The 15,592-nt window shown below is 45.6% G+C and overlaps 2 protein-coding genes across 4 annotated transcripts; one reads left to right on the forward strand and one right to left on the reverse strand.

Annotated features, from left to right (window-relative positions):
- The first annotated feature begins 1,628 nt into the window (after window positions 1-1,628).
- On the forward strand, window positions 1,629-8,443 carry RNF14 (ring finger protein 14). 2 transcript variants are annotated; one of them, XM_050905459.1, is made up of 7 exons: window positions 1,629-1,792; window positions 2,337-2,488; window positions 2,843-3,370; window positions 3,797-4,025; window positions 4,694-4,866; window positions 5,458-5,588; window positions 6,827-8,443. In XM_050905459.1, exons 1-7 carry the CDS (start codon window positions 1,639-1,641, stop codon window positions 6,882-6,884), a joined length of 1,425 nt encoding a protein of 474 aa, XP_050761416.1. In that variant the 5' UTR covers window positions 1,629-1,638; the 3' UTR covers window positions 6,885-8,443. The 2 variants fall into 2 exon arrangements, with proteins under 2 accessions (XP_050761416.1, XP_050761417.1); XM_050905460.1 differs by lacking the exon at window positions 6,827-8,443 and adding an exon at window positions 6,446-6,819.
- Window positions 8,444-9,828: 1,385 nt separating this feature from the next.
- GNPDA1 (glucosamine-6-phosphate deaminase 1) lies at window positions 9,829-14,906 on the reverse strand. Of its 2 annotated transcripts, XM_050905528.1 has the most exons (6): window positions 14,774-14,906; window positions 14,551-14,652; window positions 13,255-13,437; window positions 12,418-12,602; window positions 11,559-11,733; window positions 9,829-11,276 (listed from the first exon to the last, which is right to left on the reverse strand). In XM_050905528.1, the coding sequence occupies exons 1-6, from the start codon at window positions 14,895-14,897 to the stop codon at window positions 11,179-11,181; spliced, it is 867 nt and encodes a 288-aa protein (XP_050761485.1). In that variant the 5' UTR covers window positions 14,898-14,906; the 3' UTR covers window positions 9,829-11,178. The 2 variants fall into 2 exon arrangements, with proteins under 2 accessions (XP_050761485.1, XP_050761486.1); XM_050905529.1 differs by lacking the exon at window positions 14,551-14,652.
- Between the last annotated feature and the right edge of the window lie 686 nt (window positions 14,907-15,592).

Below are 15,592 nucleotides of genomic sequence, written 5' to 3' on the forward strand. Positions count from 1 at the left end.
GTTCCCCGCCTCTCCCCTCCCCACGCCTGTTCAGCCGCCGCGCCGGCCGTGCCGTGCTGAGCCGAGGGGCTGGGCCGGGCCCGGCCGTGCCCCGCCTCGCCGTCCCCGGGCCTGCACGCCTGCGGCTGCTCCGCGGCTGAGGTAACCGGTGAGGCGGGGCAGGCCGCGCCGGGCAGCGGGGTGGTGTGGTGGGCCGGGCCGGGCCGGGCCGCCGGGCGGAGGAGCAGGCCGTACTGTGCCGCAGGGACGCGGGGCGATGACCGGCAGCGCTGGGCCTGTGGGCTGCGGGGTGCCCGGCGCGGCCCGGGCCTCCCTCCGCCCCGCGCGGCCTCGTCCCGGCGGGCCCAGGAGCCCCGGGCGGGACGGCGTGCTGCCCCCGCTGCCCGTCGCCTCAACAGAGCTGCCGGCACGCCTTAGGTGGTGTGTTAGGCGAAAAGATGGGAAATGTTGAAACTGAAATAACGATTGTACAGCTGCTGGTGTGGGGGAGCTTGACCTGAAAATGTGGGGGTTTTTCTTTAATTCTTTCCACTGCTCCCCGTACGGTTTTTGGTTATGTTTTTTATTCCCCGTGCTGCTCGTTCGGAAGGGCTGCCTCTTTGCTGTTCAGTGGCGAATAATTTCCCTGAATGGTGCGGGGGGAAGCAGCAGGGTGGGATTTCTGTTGGCTTCAGTGGGGCCCTTCTCAGGCTCCTGAGTTAGTCCAGGTAGCAGTCGGAATTGCAGTGATCACAGCTTATACACGTAAATGAGTTACTGCTGTTAGAGCTGAGAAAAAAAAGATCCTGAATTACTGAGTGTGCCTGCTCAATTGAAATGTTCGTTAGCGTTCGTAATGAAAATGCTGAGAGGACTTTAATCCCTCTGAGCATATTTGTTTGTTTGGCTACAGGCAGCTCAGAAGTACCGGTGCCATAACCTTATGCACTTTGACGACAAAAGTTGACATTTTTCATGCCTTCTATGAGAAAAAGTTTATGACCTCCAGCCCTCCCAGAGGAATGATCAGGGGCTCTGCTCTTGCCCTGCTAAAGTGGCTGTCCTCTGTCAGTAACCAGTACCTGCAACTTTGCCACTGCGCAGTGGTGAATAAGAAGGTAATCCATTAAATGTGGCTTTATTTCCCTAAATCTAGAACTGAAATGGTATAGGAGCGCATCTACAAGATGCCTCTGTAGGATTTGAAGCTTCTTATTGATATCTTCAATAACTTTAATCGTAAATGGGGCTGTTTGTTTGTTTTAGAACACTGGATGAGAGATACCATTACTAATTCCCTTTTCTTGTTTTTTGGTCTATTTTCCCTTTCAAACATTAATGAAATGTCCCTGTGGCGCTTTTGCTATTAGTGTATTTCAGTATTTTTTCCCGCTTACAGCTGTCTTTAGCCACTAACACTTACAGGCAGTTTGCTTTTTGACTTTCCAATGTTCTGTTAAGGCTTTTTATTTTATAAAGCTATCAATATTTTTTCAACTTGTAAAAAAGCTTTATTATATTTTACATTGTTTTATATCAGTTACTTGGGTTTCTAAGTCTTGTAGTAGTATAAAATAGATACCCCAAATTAATAATTTGAATAGGATGCGTTAACTCAGTTGATCTTGTAGAGTGGTGTTAACTCCACAGAAAATTTAAATGTCTTCAGAAGACAAAGAAGCTCAGGAGGATGAGCTGCTGGCTTTGGCTAGCATTTATGATGAAGATGAGTTTAAGAGAGCCGAGTCAGCCCAAGGAGGAGAAACAAGAATTTGTCTGGAGTTGCCCCAAAACTTCAAAATTTTTGTGAGTGGTGAGTTGAGATGTTTTGTGTTATCCCGAAATTAGCTTTTACCAAGCTGATCTTCTGGTGGTGCATGCGTAGAGGGTTGCTGCTCTAGCAACCCAGAGGAACACTGACCAGACAAAGCCATGACTGACCCTGTGCTGTGCTTGTGGTCTTGTTGGCATTTATATCCGAGTAGGTGATTTCATCCTCATACATATCACCTCTTCAGTGAACTTTAAAATTAGAGATGAGTAATAGTATTTCTTTGCAATAATTAAGTTCATTTATTTTTTTTTCTTTCCTTGAGGATATGTCTTCCCAGGTTCGGGGTTTGTGCAGGATCCGATATTTCACAGTACTGGTGTTTACTCATTTAACCATATACATACAAGCCTGTGAAATCTTACTGCACTGAGAAGTTTTGTTATTTAGGGTTGAATAAATCATTTTAAACCCAGAAATTTATCAAATGAAGAGAGATATATTGGGTGCTGCCATAAACAGTTACAGTTCATTAGTTTTCATTTTCTTGTTATTTCTCAAGCTGTCTCAGTTCTCTTTGATTCAGGCAATTCCACAGAGAGCCTCCAGAACAACGGGTTTGAATACACCGTTTGCTTTCTGCCTCCCCTTGTGCTGAATTTTGAACTCCCACCAGACTACCCATCAACCTCCCCACCGGTGTTTACCCTCAGTGGAAAATGGCTCTCCCAAGCCCAGGTTTGCAAAATAGTTTTAACATTTTAACAGAGCTTTTGTGATGACGAGTTAAGTTCATAATTATCAGTGCTCTGGGGGATGTTAATGGAGTAGATGAAAGTAAAAATAAGACATAAACAATTACATTGCTCTTTCAGTTGGCTCTTCTTTTGTTTCCTGCTTGTTTTTATTTGGTCACCATTCTGAGGAATGAAAGCTTGCATCTATGAGCGTTGTTTTTAGATGTATTTTACGTATATATTAAAAACTCCAGGATCAGAAATCTAAGTATGCACTAAGGAGGACCATGGGAGAGGCAAACAGTAAGGAGTTGTCAGAACTTACTGAAATCTGGAATTGTTTTTTCTTTCCTAGCTTAGTGCTCTTTGCAAACACTTAGACAACGTATGGGAAGAGAATCGAGGCTGTGTGGTCTTATTTGCCTGGATGCAGTTTCTGAAGGAAGAAACACTGAGTTATCTGAATATTTCCTCCCCATATGAGCTAAAAATGTGCCATCAAGGGAGTGGGCAGAGTAGGACGCCTTTGGTCCCTCTCGACGCTGAGAAGGATTGTGGTGGTGCAGCAGGCTCTGCCGCGGCTGCGGAAGAACTCATCGATGCAAGAGCTGTACAGGATGTGGAATCGTTGTCGAGTCTGATTAGGGAAATCTTGGACTTTGATCAGGCTCAGAGGAGGAAGTGCTTTAACAGTAAGATGTACTTGTGCAATATCTGCTTCTGTGAGAAGCTGGGCAGTGAATGTATGTACTTCACCGAGTGCAGCCATGTATACTGCAAAGCATGCCTGAAGGACTACTTTGAAATACAGATCAGGGATGGTCAGGTCCACTGTCTCAACTGTCCAGAACCGAAGTGTTCTTCTGTTGCTACTCCTGGCCAGGTAATAGAAGTGTGCGAGCAGTGATGGTAGAGTTCTGCTAACTTACCAATAATTACAGAAGACAAGGTGTGGCTTTTCATGGTGAGCATTGTGAATATACCTGGGGAGATTTTGTTTCATACTCTGAGCCACACAGAGGCATCAGAGTTAAAACTGGATCACTTGGCACAGATTTTGCCCACTTTATTAGTACTGGCATTGGTCAGAGGCCTGAATTAATGTCCCATTGCATTTGACACTGCATGCTGTTCATTTGATTAATTATTACTAAAGTAGCGTTTCTAGGAGTATTTTCATGACCTATTGGAGAATATAAAGTGGATTCGTCCCAGCTGTAGGTACTTCTTCATTGACTTACTGTTTTTTGCTGAAGCTAGCAGGCTCAGAATTTCAGAGGCATGTAATCTTTCTTTGATCTTTGTTTAGGTTAAAGAGTTGGTTGGAGAGCAGCTCTTTGCACGTTACGACCGCCTGCTTCTGCAGTCTAGCTTGGACCTGATGGCCGATGTAGTGTATTGCCCTCGCCCGGGCTGTCAGACACCCGTCATGCAAGAACCAGGTTGCACCATGGGCATGTGTTCCTGTTGCAACTATGCTTTTTGTACTCTTTGTAAAATGACTTACCATGGGGTCTCTCCGTGTAAAGTTACTGCGGGTGAGTCATTGTCTTTCAGAAATGGATCAAGAAGCAATTAAGCGTTGTGCGAAAAATTAAGCAAGGAAACTCATCACCACATGAGCTTTCTAAAAGATTAGACAGATTCATTTGGAGTAGGTCTGTTGCTGGCAATTAAAAAGTATTCCTTTGATGACACTCTGCAGCTCAGGAAATCCCTAAACTGCTGATTGCCAAATGCTGAGAGGCCATAGCAGGGGAAGAATAATTTTGTATGTGCCTTTTTTCACCCTTTCTTGTGAATCCACTACTGTCTGTTGTCAGAGTTGATATTGGACTCAGGTGGATGCTTCTCTATCTGTTTGGCCTCAAAATCGTGTAACAAAGTTTCATTAAATGTGTGTTCAGAAAAAATATTTCTGTTTTCAGTTTATTTTACATTGTAGATTTGTTCTAATTCCATTGACTGGTCTCTTTTATAATGAAACAGCATAAAACGGTTGAATTTTGAGGTAGAGGGGTTTTAATATTCTCATCTTTTTCTTATGTATTCAAATGTTTTGCTTGCTTTTTAATTAATGATGTTAGTTTCGTTTGAGAATGCCTTATGCTATTATTAGCTGGACTTCTTTATATAATAGATTACAAAAGCTGTTTTTGTTTTTGGTTGTTTTTGTTGGTTTTTTTATTTTTGTTTTATTCCCCAGAGAAATTAATGGATTTGCGAAATGAATATTTAGAAGCAGATGAGGCAACTAAAAGATTTTTGGAACAACGTTATGGCAAACGAGTGATTCAGAAAGCCCTTGAGGAGATGGAGAGTAAAGAATGGCTAGAAAAGAACTCAAAGTCTTGTCCTTGCTGCGGTACTCACATAGAGGTAAGTGCGGAGGGGAAAGGCTGAAGAATTATAGTAACTCTTAATGGAAACTAACATAAATTGTTAAGTCAGTTCTGTATTAAGGCTGGAACAGAGATTTATTTGTAGCCTCCAAGTTCACCAGGGAAGGTGAATTTCTAGGAAATGGTAAGAGAACTTTCCATTTCTGTCTGTGTTATACAGAAAAGGAGGTGATGTTTCTGGAGCTCAGGGACTTGAGTAAATATAGCAACTGGTATTGTTCAGACTGCAGTACTAAAAAGATCCAGGTTGACTACAGATCCATATGAATCCCTTTGTTTTCCATGTGTTTCAGGCTACTGCTGTTTCAGGCTACAGCCAGGAAATAAAACCAGCTTCAGAAAAATATTCATTTCCAGTATTGTTAGTGCGATAGCCAATTTACAATTCTGGGATTCTAGCTCCTAGTTTTTTTGAACAGTGAAAAAATATCAGTGTTATGATAGAGTCGGGGTAAAATGTATTCATTAGTTGATGCGTTTTTGAGGACTGTTATCATTTAGCGACAGGCCTGAAGACTGACATGGTAAGATTTTGTTACTGCTATTTCTTGTTTCCTTCCCCTGCCAGAAACTGGATGGTTGTAACAAAATGACGTGCACTGGCTGCATGCAGTATTTCTGCTGGCTTTGTATGGGTTCTTTGTCAAGGGTGAACCCATACAGGCACTTCAATGATCCATCTTCTCCATGCTTTAATAGGTATGTATTTACATGTATTTCTTCTAGTGCCGTACCACTTATTTTTGTGTTTTTTCTTACAGTCTCTCCCAGATTATTCTTACCTTGACATTTGTAGCTATACAGCTTAAGACACAATTTCTTCTCTCAAATATTTACACTCACAAGGACCTGACACTAACAATAAAAAAAATCAGCAGTGATTTGGGATATGGTTTTGCTTTCTAAGAACTTTTGTTTTAAAATTCCGGAGAAGTCTTCTGGGCCTATTCCTGATGCTGTATTTCCTGCCTCTGACTGAGAGACAGCCTGTAGTGAAATGTTTCCTTGCAGATGCTCAGGTGTATGATAACGCAACGCAAGGCTTTGGGTAAGAAAGCTGCTTCTAAAAAGCTGCAAACTTGGCTTACATCACTGCCGTTAGGGATATATCAAGAGACAAAGGATGCCGCTGCCACCTGGACAAATGAAAGGGCAGGCAGGTCAGAGAGGTGTAATAATGGCAGCCTCTAAGCTTGTGTGTATTCCCTTGGGTTGTGCCCATTGCTGTGATATGTAGTGCCTGGATACAAAAGTCCAGATACCAATAGTTTACTCAATCCTCCACCGTCTTTTCTGCTTTAATAGATGTGGCTGACAGGATTCTTTTTTTCCCCCCCCCTTGTTCTTGGCCCTTCTTTTTCAGCATTCCCTTTTCTCCCAACAGTAATTTTTTTACTTCTTCCCTGTTTTCCTTTCTATTTTTCTTCTGGTGTCTCCCACTGTTCTTTTTTCTTTTAGTTTAGCTTAACCTCTACCTATCTTGACTAAGTTCATCTGTTTTATAAAAACCCCATTTTTTTCTTCCCTTTTGTTCCTCCACTGCTTATATGTTACAGTTGTGTGCCCAGCTCTGTATTGTCCGATTAGACTGGAGCAGGCAGGCTTGGCTGCTGATTATATACTGCCTACAGACCAACTAGGAACGGCAGCATGCTAGGTAACTTCTAGTACGTTTTGGATTATTAATATTTTCAGGGACTTCTTGAGACATCGTGTTTGTAAGGTACTGTAAAACCTTCTGGTGTAACGTGCTGTAGAAGTGGAGAGTAGCGTATTTTAATTGACTTTGAGGACTGCAGCATGAGTGGTTTATGATACTGGAAAAAAAAGTGAAACTCGCTGCTTTTGTATTTTTTGTCGCATTTAGATTGATTTTTTTTTTTTAACATATTTTACTTTTTTTTACATCCTGATATAAATTATTGGCTGTCTTGCAGATTGTTTCAAGCCATGCATATTGATGGTGAGTTCTGGGAAGCTGAAGATGAAGACTAGTAGCTTTCTCTAGCAACAAAAGCTGAACAAACCAGAGACAGATGCTTTCCATTTTTGTGTCGAGTTTGCTTTTCACTTCCATTACGTGATAGAAGAATGATAACTACCTTGCACTGCGGGCTACTCACACTTCAGAGGCTGTTGCCAAAACCAAAGGAGACCATTTTACCCATCCTGTGGTCAGGATCACCGTGGAAGGCCCTAATAATCATATCGATTGTTAAAGATAAACGCCACCAGTCAGAAGTTGGAAAATTACTGGAAAAATACATACTAAGAGGTGCCCCGTTTTCAAAAGCAAACAAACAAAACTGAAGCCCCAAATCGTAGAAATATTTGGGGGTTTCCTTTAGGGAGACTGACATTTTGAGGATCTTGGCTCATATCCATTGCGGGTTTTAGGGCAGCTTTATTATAGCTGTAGTGCTCTTTCTGGAGCTGTTTAGTGATGCTGCTTGGACAGGGAAAGTTTTCTGATACAATACAGAAAATTTCTTCTGTGTTGAGCAACTGAGCCTGTTGCTTTTATAGCATTTCCTGACCTGTTTCTCTGAAAAGCAGCTCGTTGCTCTGTCACTGATACTTTCTAACGATGTTAAAGTTGATTATCCCTAACTCCCTTCTTGCTGGCTGTAATGCCTGGGTCTTTGCATTACTGAATGCTTTGGCAGAAAATGGCCAACAGCCATTTCCAGAAATTTGTATCAGTTTGATGGCTCATCTCAGTCTTGCCGTCCTGCTAACTCACATTGCCTCTCCTGATTTTGACGGTGATGAGCGCTAAGGCAATGAACTGAGTATGTGGCCAGTGAGAGGGTGAAAGGTTCAGATATTGAAGCACATTTTTATGGATACGTAGTTGAGATTAACTTGAATTCTTCAAGATATTGAAAATTACCTTGTCTTCTCAGATGATGAAGTAATTTATTTTTTACTAACTCTTAATATAAGAAATTTGATTAGTTTTGCTTCTGGACTAGATCCTTTATTTCCACTGTTCTTGCACTTCAGATTATTTCAAAAACCAAATTGTTTCCCTTAAAAGCTCAGTAAGTAGTTTTTGAGCATGAAAGTTATTACTGGAGGGAACCACTAATTTTTTTAGAAGTTTTTCCACTTGCAGAATGGTCTAAAAATTTATTTTGAAATTCAAACTGCATGTGCTGTTTGTGCAGAACAAATAGCAGGGTCCGGATGGATAGCTCAGGAGCTGGAAGACTTCAGAAACTCAAGGTGAACACCTCTCACTCAGTTTTCACTGTTAGTAAATAAATTTATACTCAGATATCTGGCCAAAATGAGTGCTGATTTAGTTCCTTTCGCAGAGGATGAAAGTCTGTACTAGTAGAATTGGCAGCAGTTAAAAAGATAAGAGATGGTAAGGGCGGATCTCTTGCCTTGGTTTAGGCTCTAGGACAGTGTGTAGGGAAAGGTTCCATTGTGTATGGTTTAAATTGTATTTCCTGCACCTTTCACATGCACTAAATTCACTTTAAGACAGTAAACATAGTTGTCTCCCTGTTTGTCTTCGTTACGGCATGTGTATGGCAGCACAGGTCAGCGCGTGGGACAGAGCTCTGTTCGGCGTCGGGGTGGTGATCGCCCCTAGTGCTGGCGGGGCCGAGGCGCTCGCTCGCGTGGTCGTCTGTAGAATGACATAGCCCAGAGCTGGGCTCGTCCGGAGCTCTCGAGTGAAGCTGGCGCAGGATGCGTTCTGCTGATAGAAGTCGGGACGTTTATGTATGCAGAGTGCCCTCACACCCAGAGAGCCCTGGTTTTCCCTCGGAGGTACAAGCCCCTAACTGACACACGGTGGCTATCGTGACGCTGCTCTGGGATCACTGCATTGGATGCAGCCAGCTTTCAGCTGCAATCCCCACAGGAGTTTCCACTCTGGCCACAATTTTTAACTCTACAGGCCGAGTCCAAAAGCTGCCCGCTTTTGGAAGGGGCTTTCCTCTTGCTAAGCTGCATACGTGGGCAGATGGGGAACGTTTGTGACGAGGAGAAGCGTGTGCTTAAACCCCGTTTTCCTGCCTGGATGGAGGAGATGGTGTTGGATCTCTTAAACCTACAGGAGGCTGGGCAGGTCCCTTCTGCCAGGAGAGAGATGGGCTGAGGGCAGGGCTGGGACGCCAAAGGCTATGTTGGGATGAAAAGCCGTGGCTGGGGATGTCTGCCAGAGCTACCAGCGCGCAAGTGCTGTGGTGAAGTATTTGAAGATGTCGCAGTGAACTACCTCTGCTTTCAAGAACTTTGTGTGGAGAGAGGAGGAACGGTGATGTAGTCACCACCGCGTGTATGAATTCTGGGCGCTCGGGGAGCCCTGGGCTGGAGCTCCCATATTCCGCAGTGAGGCAGAGGAGGACAGAGCCTCTGAGGAGGGGACAAGGAGGTGACTGCATTCGTAGGACAATCGGCTGGTGTTGCAAAGGTGAAACCAGAACCTGTCCTCACCGACAGAGAGCAAGGCAGGCAACTCTCGTAACGTGGCGCAGCTTCTTCCTCCGTTTTGTTTTTTCCTCTTGTGGCCTCCTCACTCGCTCCATTTCTGTGCACGCACAGAATGAGTGTTAAGATTATTTGCAGACATTTTGTGGCAAGAGGTAGAGAACCGTGACCTCCTCCTTTTTCTTTTAAAGATCCCCACTTTTTTAAATTAAATGGCTGCTGCCTGGCAGGACAGAACTGGAGCAGGTGTTTGGTGGAAACCTGCCTGCAATTACTACGCAAGGGAGGAAGCTCTTGAAGTAGGGAGCAGCAGTAGCTATTTCTACCAAACTGCTTTCAATACAGCTTTGGTTCTAGGTGACAGAGAAATCTTGTGCAAAATAACAGGTCTTTCTCACGCTTTGAAGGTTTTGTTGTCCTGTTCAGCCTCATAAACTGTTCCGTGTTTCAGTAGCACAGTGAGACTGAGCACCAGATACAGTCACTGGGACCATTTAGAAAAAATTAAGATATTTACTGTAGAAAGTTACATTACAGATTGACAGCTTACAAAATGTCTGCATAAAGAAATAAATGCTGCCCAGTTTGTCTTGCCCCTCCCTTGATAGCATTTGATAGGAAACCCAGGAATCAAGTTTCAGAATTGGTGGGGTCTTGCCAGTACGGGCTGTTGTCTACCTGTGTGGGGCTTCTGTAATTAAACACAGGCCAAGGCCAGAGGGAACAGGGCGTTTCCCTCGAGGCTTATTTGGCATTTTCTTGTGGCAATATAAAGCATGGGAAGGAGGGAGAGAGAACTTAGGGCTTCAGGCTCTGTGCTGACACAAATAACGGAGTGCTGAGCAGCACAGAGAGAAATCATTTATGCTTAATCTGAACAAATCCACCCTCCTGTAGTACTCCATACAGCACCAGGGCATATAAAATTATACTCTGAAACTGAACATGTAAGGCTTCTTGTGTGACAACAAACAAAATCATATAGATGTGTAAACTAACCATTAACTGCATTAACGGTACTGCATTATTAATAGAGCACTGATGAATGCTGTCTGTAGCATCCCTTTTGCCGAGATGGTCTCAAGTCCAACATCCGGCTCAAAGCGGGGTTCAGCCAGGGCTTTATCCAGTCAGAGCTCGAAAACCTCTTAAGGACAGAGACTGCACATCTCTGGGGAACCTGCCCCACTGCTGGCTGTCCTCACGGGCAGGTTTTTTCCTGATATCCAGCCTAGGCATCTTGTCTCAAGCCCCACTGCCTCTTCTCATCTTCCCCCTGCACACAGCCCAGGAGAGCCTGGCTTCATCTTCTTGATGACCTCCTCATAGCTGTGAAGCACGCTGCTATTAGGTCATGCTGAAGCTTTCCCTTCTCCAGGCTGAACAAACTCAGTTCCCATTTTAAATGACTATAATGCAAGAGCGTATCGTGGAGGGGGAGCGACACAAAAAAGTACTTGTCATAATTGCAAGGAATACATCCCAAAGTGATTACCCATTTAGTGTCTCCAGCACTGTACTTTCACATATCTTCACATTTAAGTTTTGGATCTGTTCAGTCCACATCATTACAGTTGCTTCATAGATTAAACAACTCACCCTCCATTGACTTTACCTGCAGAGAATAAACTAGTGGCGGAAGTTTGTGGAATGCAGTATACTGGATCCCATCCTCACTTGGTTAATTAAGGCACGTGTTGCATCTTTTTAATGGAGAGAAGCAAGCACATAATAATTTTGCTAATTTAAGAACAAATATAAGATGAGTTTCTGCAGCAATTCCCTTTCTTCACAGCTGGTTTGAAACAGAAAAGCTGGTTCAGCATTACTCTGAACAGCGAGATTAATCGCTGTATGGCTTCTTAGACTGGCTTCTTTCTGCTCCCGTCTCCTTCATGCTGTATAAGGGTTCCACAAGCTTGTTGTGAACCAGCATTAAACCTAATGTAGAAAGTAAAAAGGTGACTTAAGTAGACATAATAAAGCAAAATTCTCATTCACTGGATGCTAATGAAATTAGACATTACCAGAGTCCTTGTTCCTTTGCTCCCATACCCACGCAGTTAAGCATTTACCTTTGCACTTTTATTGTACACCTCAGCCGTTACATTTAAGGAATGCACTCCTTTGGGAGTTGATTAAACAGAAACATCTAATGCAAAGCATGGCTTGTGCCACTTAAAAACTAAGTAGAACAGCTGCTTGGCCTGGTCAAACACTCACCTTTAAAGTATTTCACCGTCTTAACTTTGAGTTCCAGCGTGGCATCCTCATCGCACACAAACACAGTGTTGGGGTGCTGCTGGAAAGCAGATACTGTCCACATGTGGTTGACACCTTCCTCAATGGCTTTGTACAAAGCAAAGGCTTTGTGGGCTCCTGTGATAAGAATCATCACCTGGACTCCGAGACACAGAGGACGGCAGTTAGGGTCTAGAAGACGCATTCAGAGAGAGCACACCCACACCCTGCTGAACTGAGAGCACGCTGCCCCGGCCCCCAACGGGGGGGTAACTCTGTCATCCTCCCCTGAGGCATTTCACCGTATCACAATTCTGTCTGCTCTGGCTGCATTTTATTTGTCAGTTAAACCATAGCCTGGTGGGTCATTGTAATGGTTCGGATCCTTTGAGCTCCCCTGTTAGGCACCTATATGCTGAGACTTAACAAGTATAAATCAAGGTATAGACTCAATTAAAAGCTATCCCATACAGTTTTCATGATCTGCTGGTGTAACATCAAGTCAACCAGTGATTCTTGCAGTTATTTCCCCAGATGAGATTGTTAACCAAAGACATCCTCCCAAACCTTTCTAGCTCCCTGTGGATCACAACTGTACTGCAGGGTTACACAAACGTAAGTGTTAGTAGAGCAAAAACAGAAGACGGAGCAAGAGCCTTTCCATGGTGTTGCAGGATGCAAGAGAACAGGAGGATCAGGTATTCAGCGCTCTGTGGCAGGAGAAGCATAAGCTGACCTACGCCAGCAGGGTGCATTGCTGCTCCAAGGCCGGATAATCTTTAGCTACTCCAGGAAGCCCTGCTCAAGAGCTACTGCACGAAGTCACTGCTTTTCTCCTAACCTCTCTGGCATCCATGACAGTGCCTACTCCGACCGTCAAAGCCATTGTGGGGACTTTGGAGAGGTCACCATCAAAGAACCTGGCGTTAGCCAATATAGTGTCCATAGCCAAGGTCTTCACTCGCGTCCTGGATACCAAACTTGATCCAGGCTCGTTGAAGGCAATGTGACCGTCTGGGCCAATACCTGTGACAGAGACAGTTTGAGAAGAGGGTCAGCGGCTGTCATGGTTACTGTAGGAAGCAGAGCCAACAGCACTCCTATTAGAAGGACATTCAATGCTTCTAGGAATAGATAGAGATCTGAGAAAAACACTTGCAATTTTTCTGCTCAAGCTCAAATTTGCTTCTGGTAGGAACGATAACAAAAGGCCCCTCTGAAGCCAACAGAGACTCCTCCCTAACTGTGCTGGGACAACGATGAAGCAAAGTAGGTGGCAGAATCTTAAGGCAAACTGATGAGAAAAGCTTGCGTTGAGCTCCTGTTGGCTCAGCGGACTCTGACTACTCCTAGCAGTTTCCTGTTAGCCCTGGCAATTGGAATACATTTTGTATTTGCTACAATTCTAGCCCTGCCTGTTTCTCCTGCTAATTGTTTCCTGAACAATTCACTTACTGGATTGAAATAATACTTAAAACTGGGGGAACGGTACACTGGAAGACAAGGCTGCCAGCACACGAGCGCCCAGGGCGACGGAGTATGGGGTGGCTTTCACTGCAAATCCACTGAACTGCATTGAAAATGAACTCTCCTGATAATAAATGAGATAGATAGCTGGTGGAGGAAGGACAGCGCTTCCTGCCAGTCTTTACAGACCGCTAGTCCTTCGGGTTTTCACCTCCAACAAAGAGTTCAATTCCTCCAGCTGCTTTGATTTTATCCTCAAACGCGTCACACTCTGCCTGTAGATCAGGTGCATTTCCATCCAAAATGTGAACGTTTTCTGCCGAGATGTCAATATGCTTAAAGAAGTTATTCCACATGAAGGAATGGTAACTTTCCGGGTGATCCCTTGGGAGACCTGGTAACAGAGCATGCATGGAACTAAGACCAACTGAAAGAATATCACCCATAACATAAACCACCTATACGCCCTTGCAGTGGTGGCTTTGGTAACAGAGCACTGCTTTCTCTGTCTGTCATTTGTGACTCCCTCAACTTTCATGAGTCGTTTTTATTTTCCTAAATAGCAAAATTAAAATCAATCACAATAGCTCCTGTAAGACACGTGCTTATATTAACGTGACGGATGTTCCAGAAAAGCAGGCATGCACTGTGTCTCATCTGTTACTACCTTTTCAGCCTTCCTCCCAATTTGTATTCGCAAAGACAATTAAAAAACTGTGCAGAAGCCTGGGAAGTAACTTACTGCATACATTTTTCCCCCTTGAATGCTATAAACCCACACTGGACTGCCTGTTCTCTAATGCTGCTCGATTAGGATTGTTCACAGAAAGAATTCTTGACCAGAGTAAAATTAGCATTAGCAAATATTTAGCCTGTATGTTTTTCACTTTTGGAGCTTTAGGCTTGCCCACTAATCTCTCTGTACTCTTTCTTCTGAAGAGGCTATTTCATCACAGCTTCATAAACGAAACAGTCCTCTGCTGTCTTAACAGGAGTGCACGTCGGTTACGGAAGGGCACTCGGACAGGTAACACATCGGTCCTTGTAAGAGACCTGAAGCTAAAGTGACCTTTATAATCCCAGAGCAAAGATGGTAGTTAATATTGCACACTATCTCGGCTTGCAGTGATAAGATGGATCCTTAGCTGATCAATACCTAAGTTTAGGTAAAATGCAGCAGTGTCTAGTGTGTATAATACCAGGCAACACCCGATACCCTTTAATATTTCTTATATAGCTTTTTAAATTGTCCCCGTTCACTCCCTTGGCTGATGCAAATTTTATCCTTCCTACCTTGAATCTTTTGCAGGTGGGATTTTCTGCACCCACCATGCGCTAACAAGACCGTCCAGCTGCGGTACCGAGTGCCGGGGGCACATCAGCCCCTCCAGCAGGCTGGCGGCCCTGCCTCAGAAACCAGACATGTGCGCTATACAGACAGTGAGATACATAATGTACAGCAAAATAGATAACGGAAGCCATATGCTTCTTGTGTGCGGGCACTCACCCACGTACTCGTCCATGTTGAAGGTTTTCACGTACTTGAAGGAGAGGTCCCCGTTCCGGCAGTACTCCACCAGCTTCCTGTAGCAGCCCAGCGGCGTGCTGCCTGCGGGGAAGCCGCCGCCTCAGCCCCGGGGAAGGGAAGGGCCCCCGGGGAAGGGAAGGGAAGAGAAGAGAAGAGAAGGGAAGGTGAAGGGCAGGGCAGGGCCCCCAGCCCCGGCACCCACCTGTGGGCAACCCCAGCGTGAAGAAGCGCCCGGGGCCCGGCCCGAAGTGGACGATGCGGTTGCGGATGTACTTGGCGGCCCACTCGCTGGCCTGCGCGTACGTCTCCAGGATGACGAGCTTCATGGCGGGGCCGGCCGCCGCCTGGGCAGGGCGGGAGTCGAGCTGACGAGAGCCGCCGCGCCGCCATCTTACCGCCGCCACCCCGCTCACCTACCTACCTGCCTGCCTGCCTGCCTGCCTGCCTGCCGCCGCCCCGCTCCCGCTGCCGCCGCCCGGGGATCCCCTCAGCGGGCGGGCCCGAGGCAGCAGCACCGCCCGGGCCGCCCTCCGCGCCCGCCCCGCCGGTGGGCGGTGAGCGCCGGGTTCCGGCCCCTCACGGCGGTGGCTGGACGCGGGAGCTCCGCGGGCGGCTCCGAGGGCGGCCCGGGCTCCTTGCAGCCCGGCGGGGCGGGAGGAGCGGGTCCCGCCGTGCCGGATCCCCGCGGCCGGGGCAGCCGGGAGGATCGCAGGGTCAGAACTTAGGGTTAGAATTCAAAGAAGTGGTTAAATACACCCAGCAATGGAGTGCTTGGGCTGCTAGCCGTCTGTTCAAATAATTCGAAGTTGTGAACACTGGAAAGGTGCTTTATGCCTGGACAAAGCTTTTGGGAACCAACGTTTTCCCCAAATGTGTTAAAAAGGCAATTAGAGCTTTACATGTCCTTATTCCTTCATGCTTCTGCTGGGGTGTCCCTGTCACTGCAGGGATCCGCCAGCTCGGCCCTTCAGCCGCTCTGGGTGTCTCGGAGTGACCCACGATCCCTAAAGCGAAGCCACGA

The sequence above is a fragment of the Gymnogyps californianus genome, chromosome 14 (genome assembly GCF_018139145.2).
Source record: "Gymnogyps californianus isolate 813 chromosome 14, ASM1813914v2, whole genome shotgun sequence".
In the NCBI taxonomy this organism is placed as follows: domain Eukaryota; kingdom Metazoa; phylum Chordata; class Aves; order Accipitriformes; family Cathartidae; genus Gymnogyps; species Gymnogyps californianus.

Coding starts and splice junctions, on each gene's coding strand:
- RNF14 (XM_050905459.1), top strand. CDS start 1,639: ATGTCTTCAGAAGACAAAGAAGCTCAGGAGGATGAGCTGCTGGCTTTG. Junction 1,793..2,336: donor CTTCAAAATTTTTGTGAGTG/GTGAGTTGAGAT, acceptor TCTTTGATTCAG/GCAATTCCACAGAGAGCCTC. Junction 3,371..3,796: donor CTGTTGCTACTCCTGGCCAG/GTAATAGAAGTG, acceptor ATCTTTGTTTAG/GTTAAAGAGTTGGTTGGAGA.
- GNPDA1 (XM_050905528.1), bottom strand. CDS start 14,897: ATGAAGCTCGTCATCCTGGAGACGTACGCGCAGGCCAGCGAGTGGGCC. Junction 13,438..14,550: donor CAACATGGACGAGTACGTGG/GTGAGTGCCCGC, acceptor CTCTGTTACCAG/GTCTCCCAAGGGATCACCCG. Junction 11,734..12,417: donor CTGTCATGGATGCCAGAGAG/GTTAGGAGAAAA, acceptor CTCGGAGTCCAG/GTGATGATTCTTATCACAGG.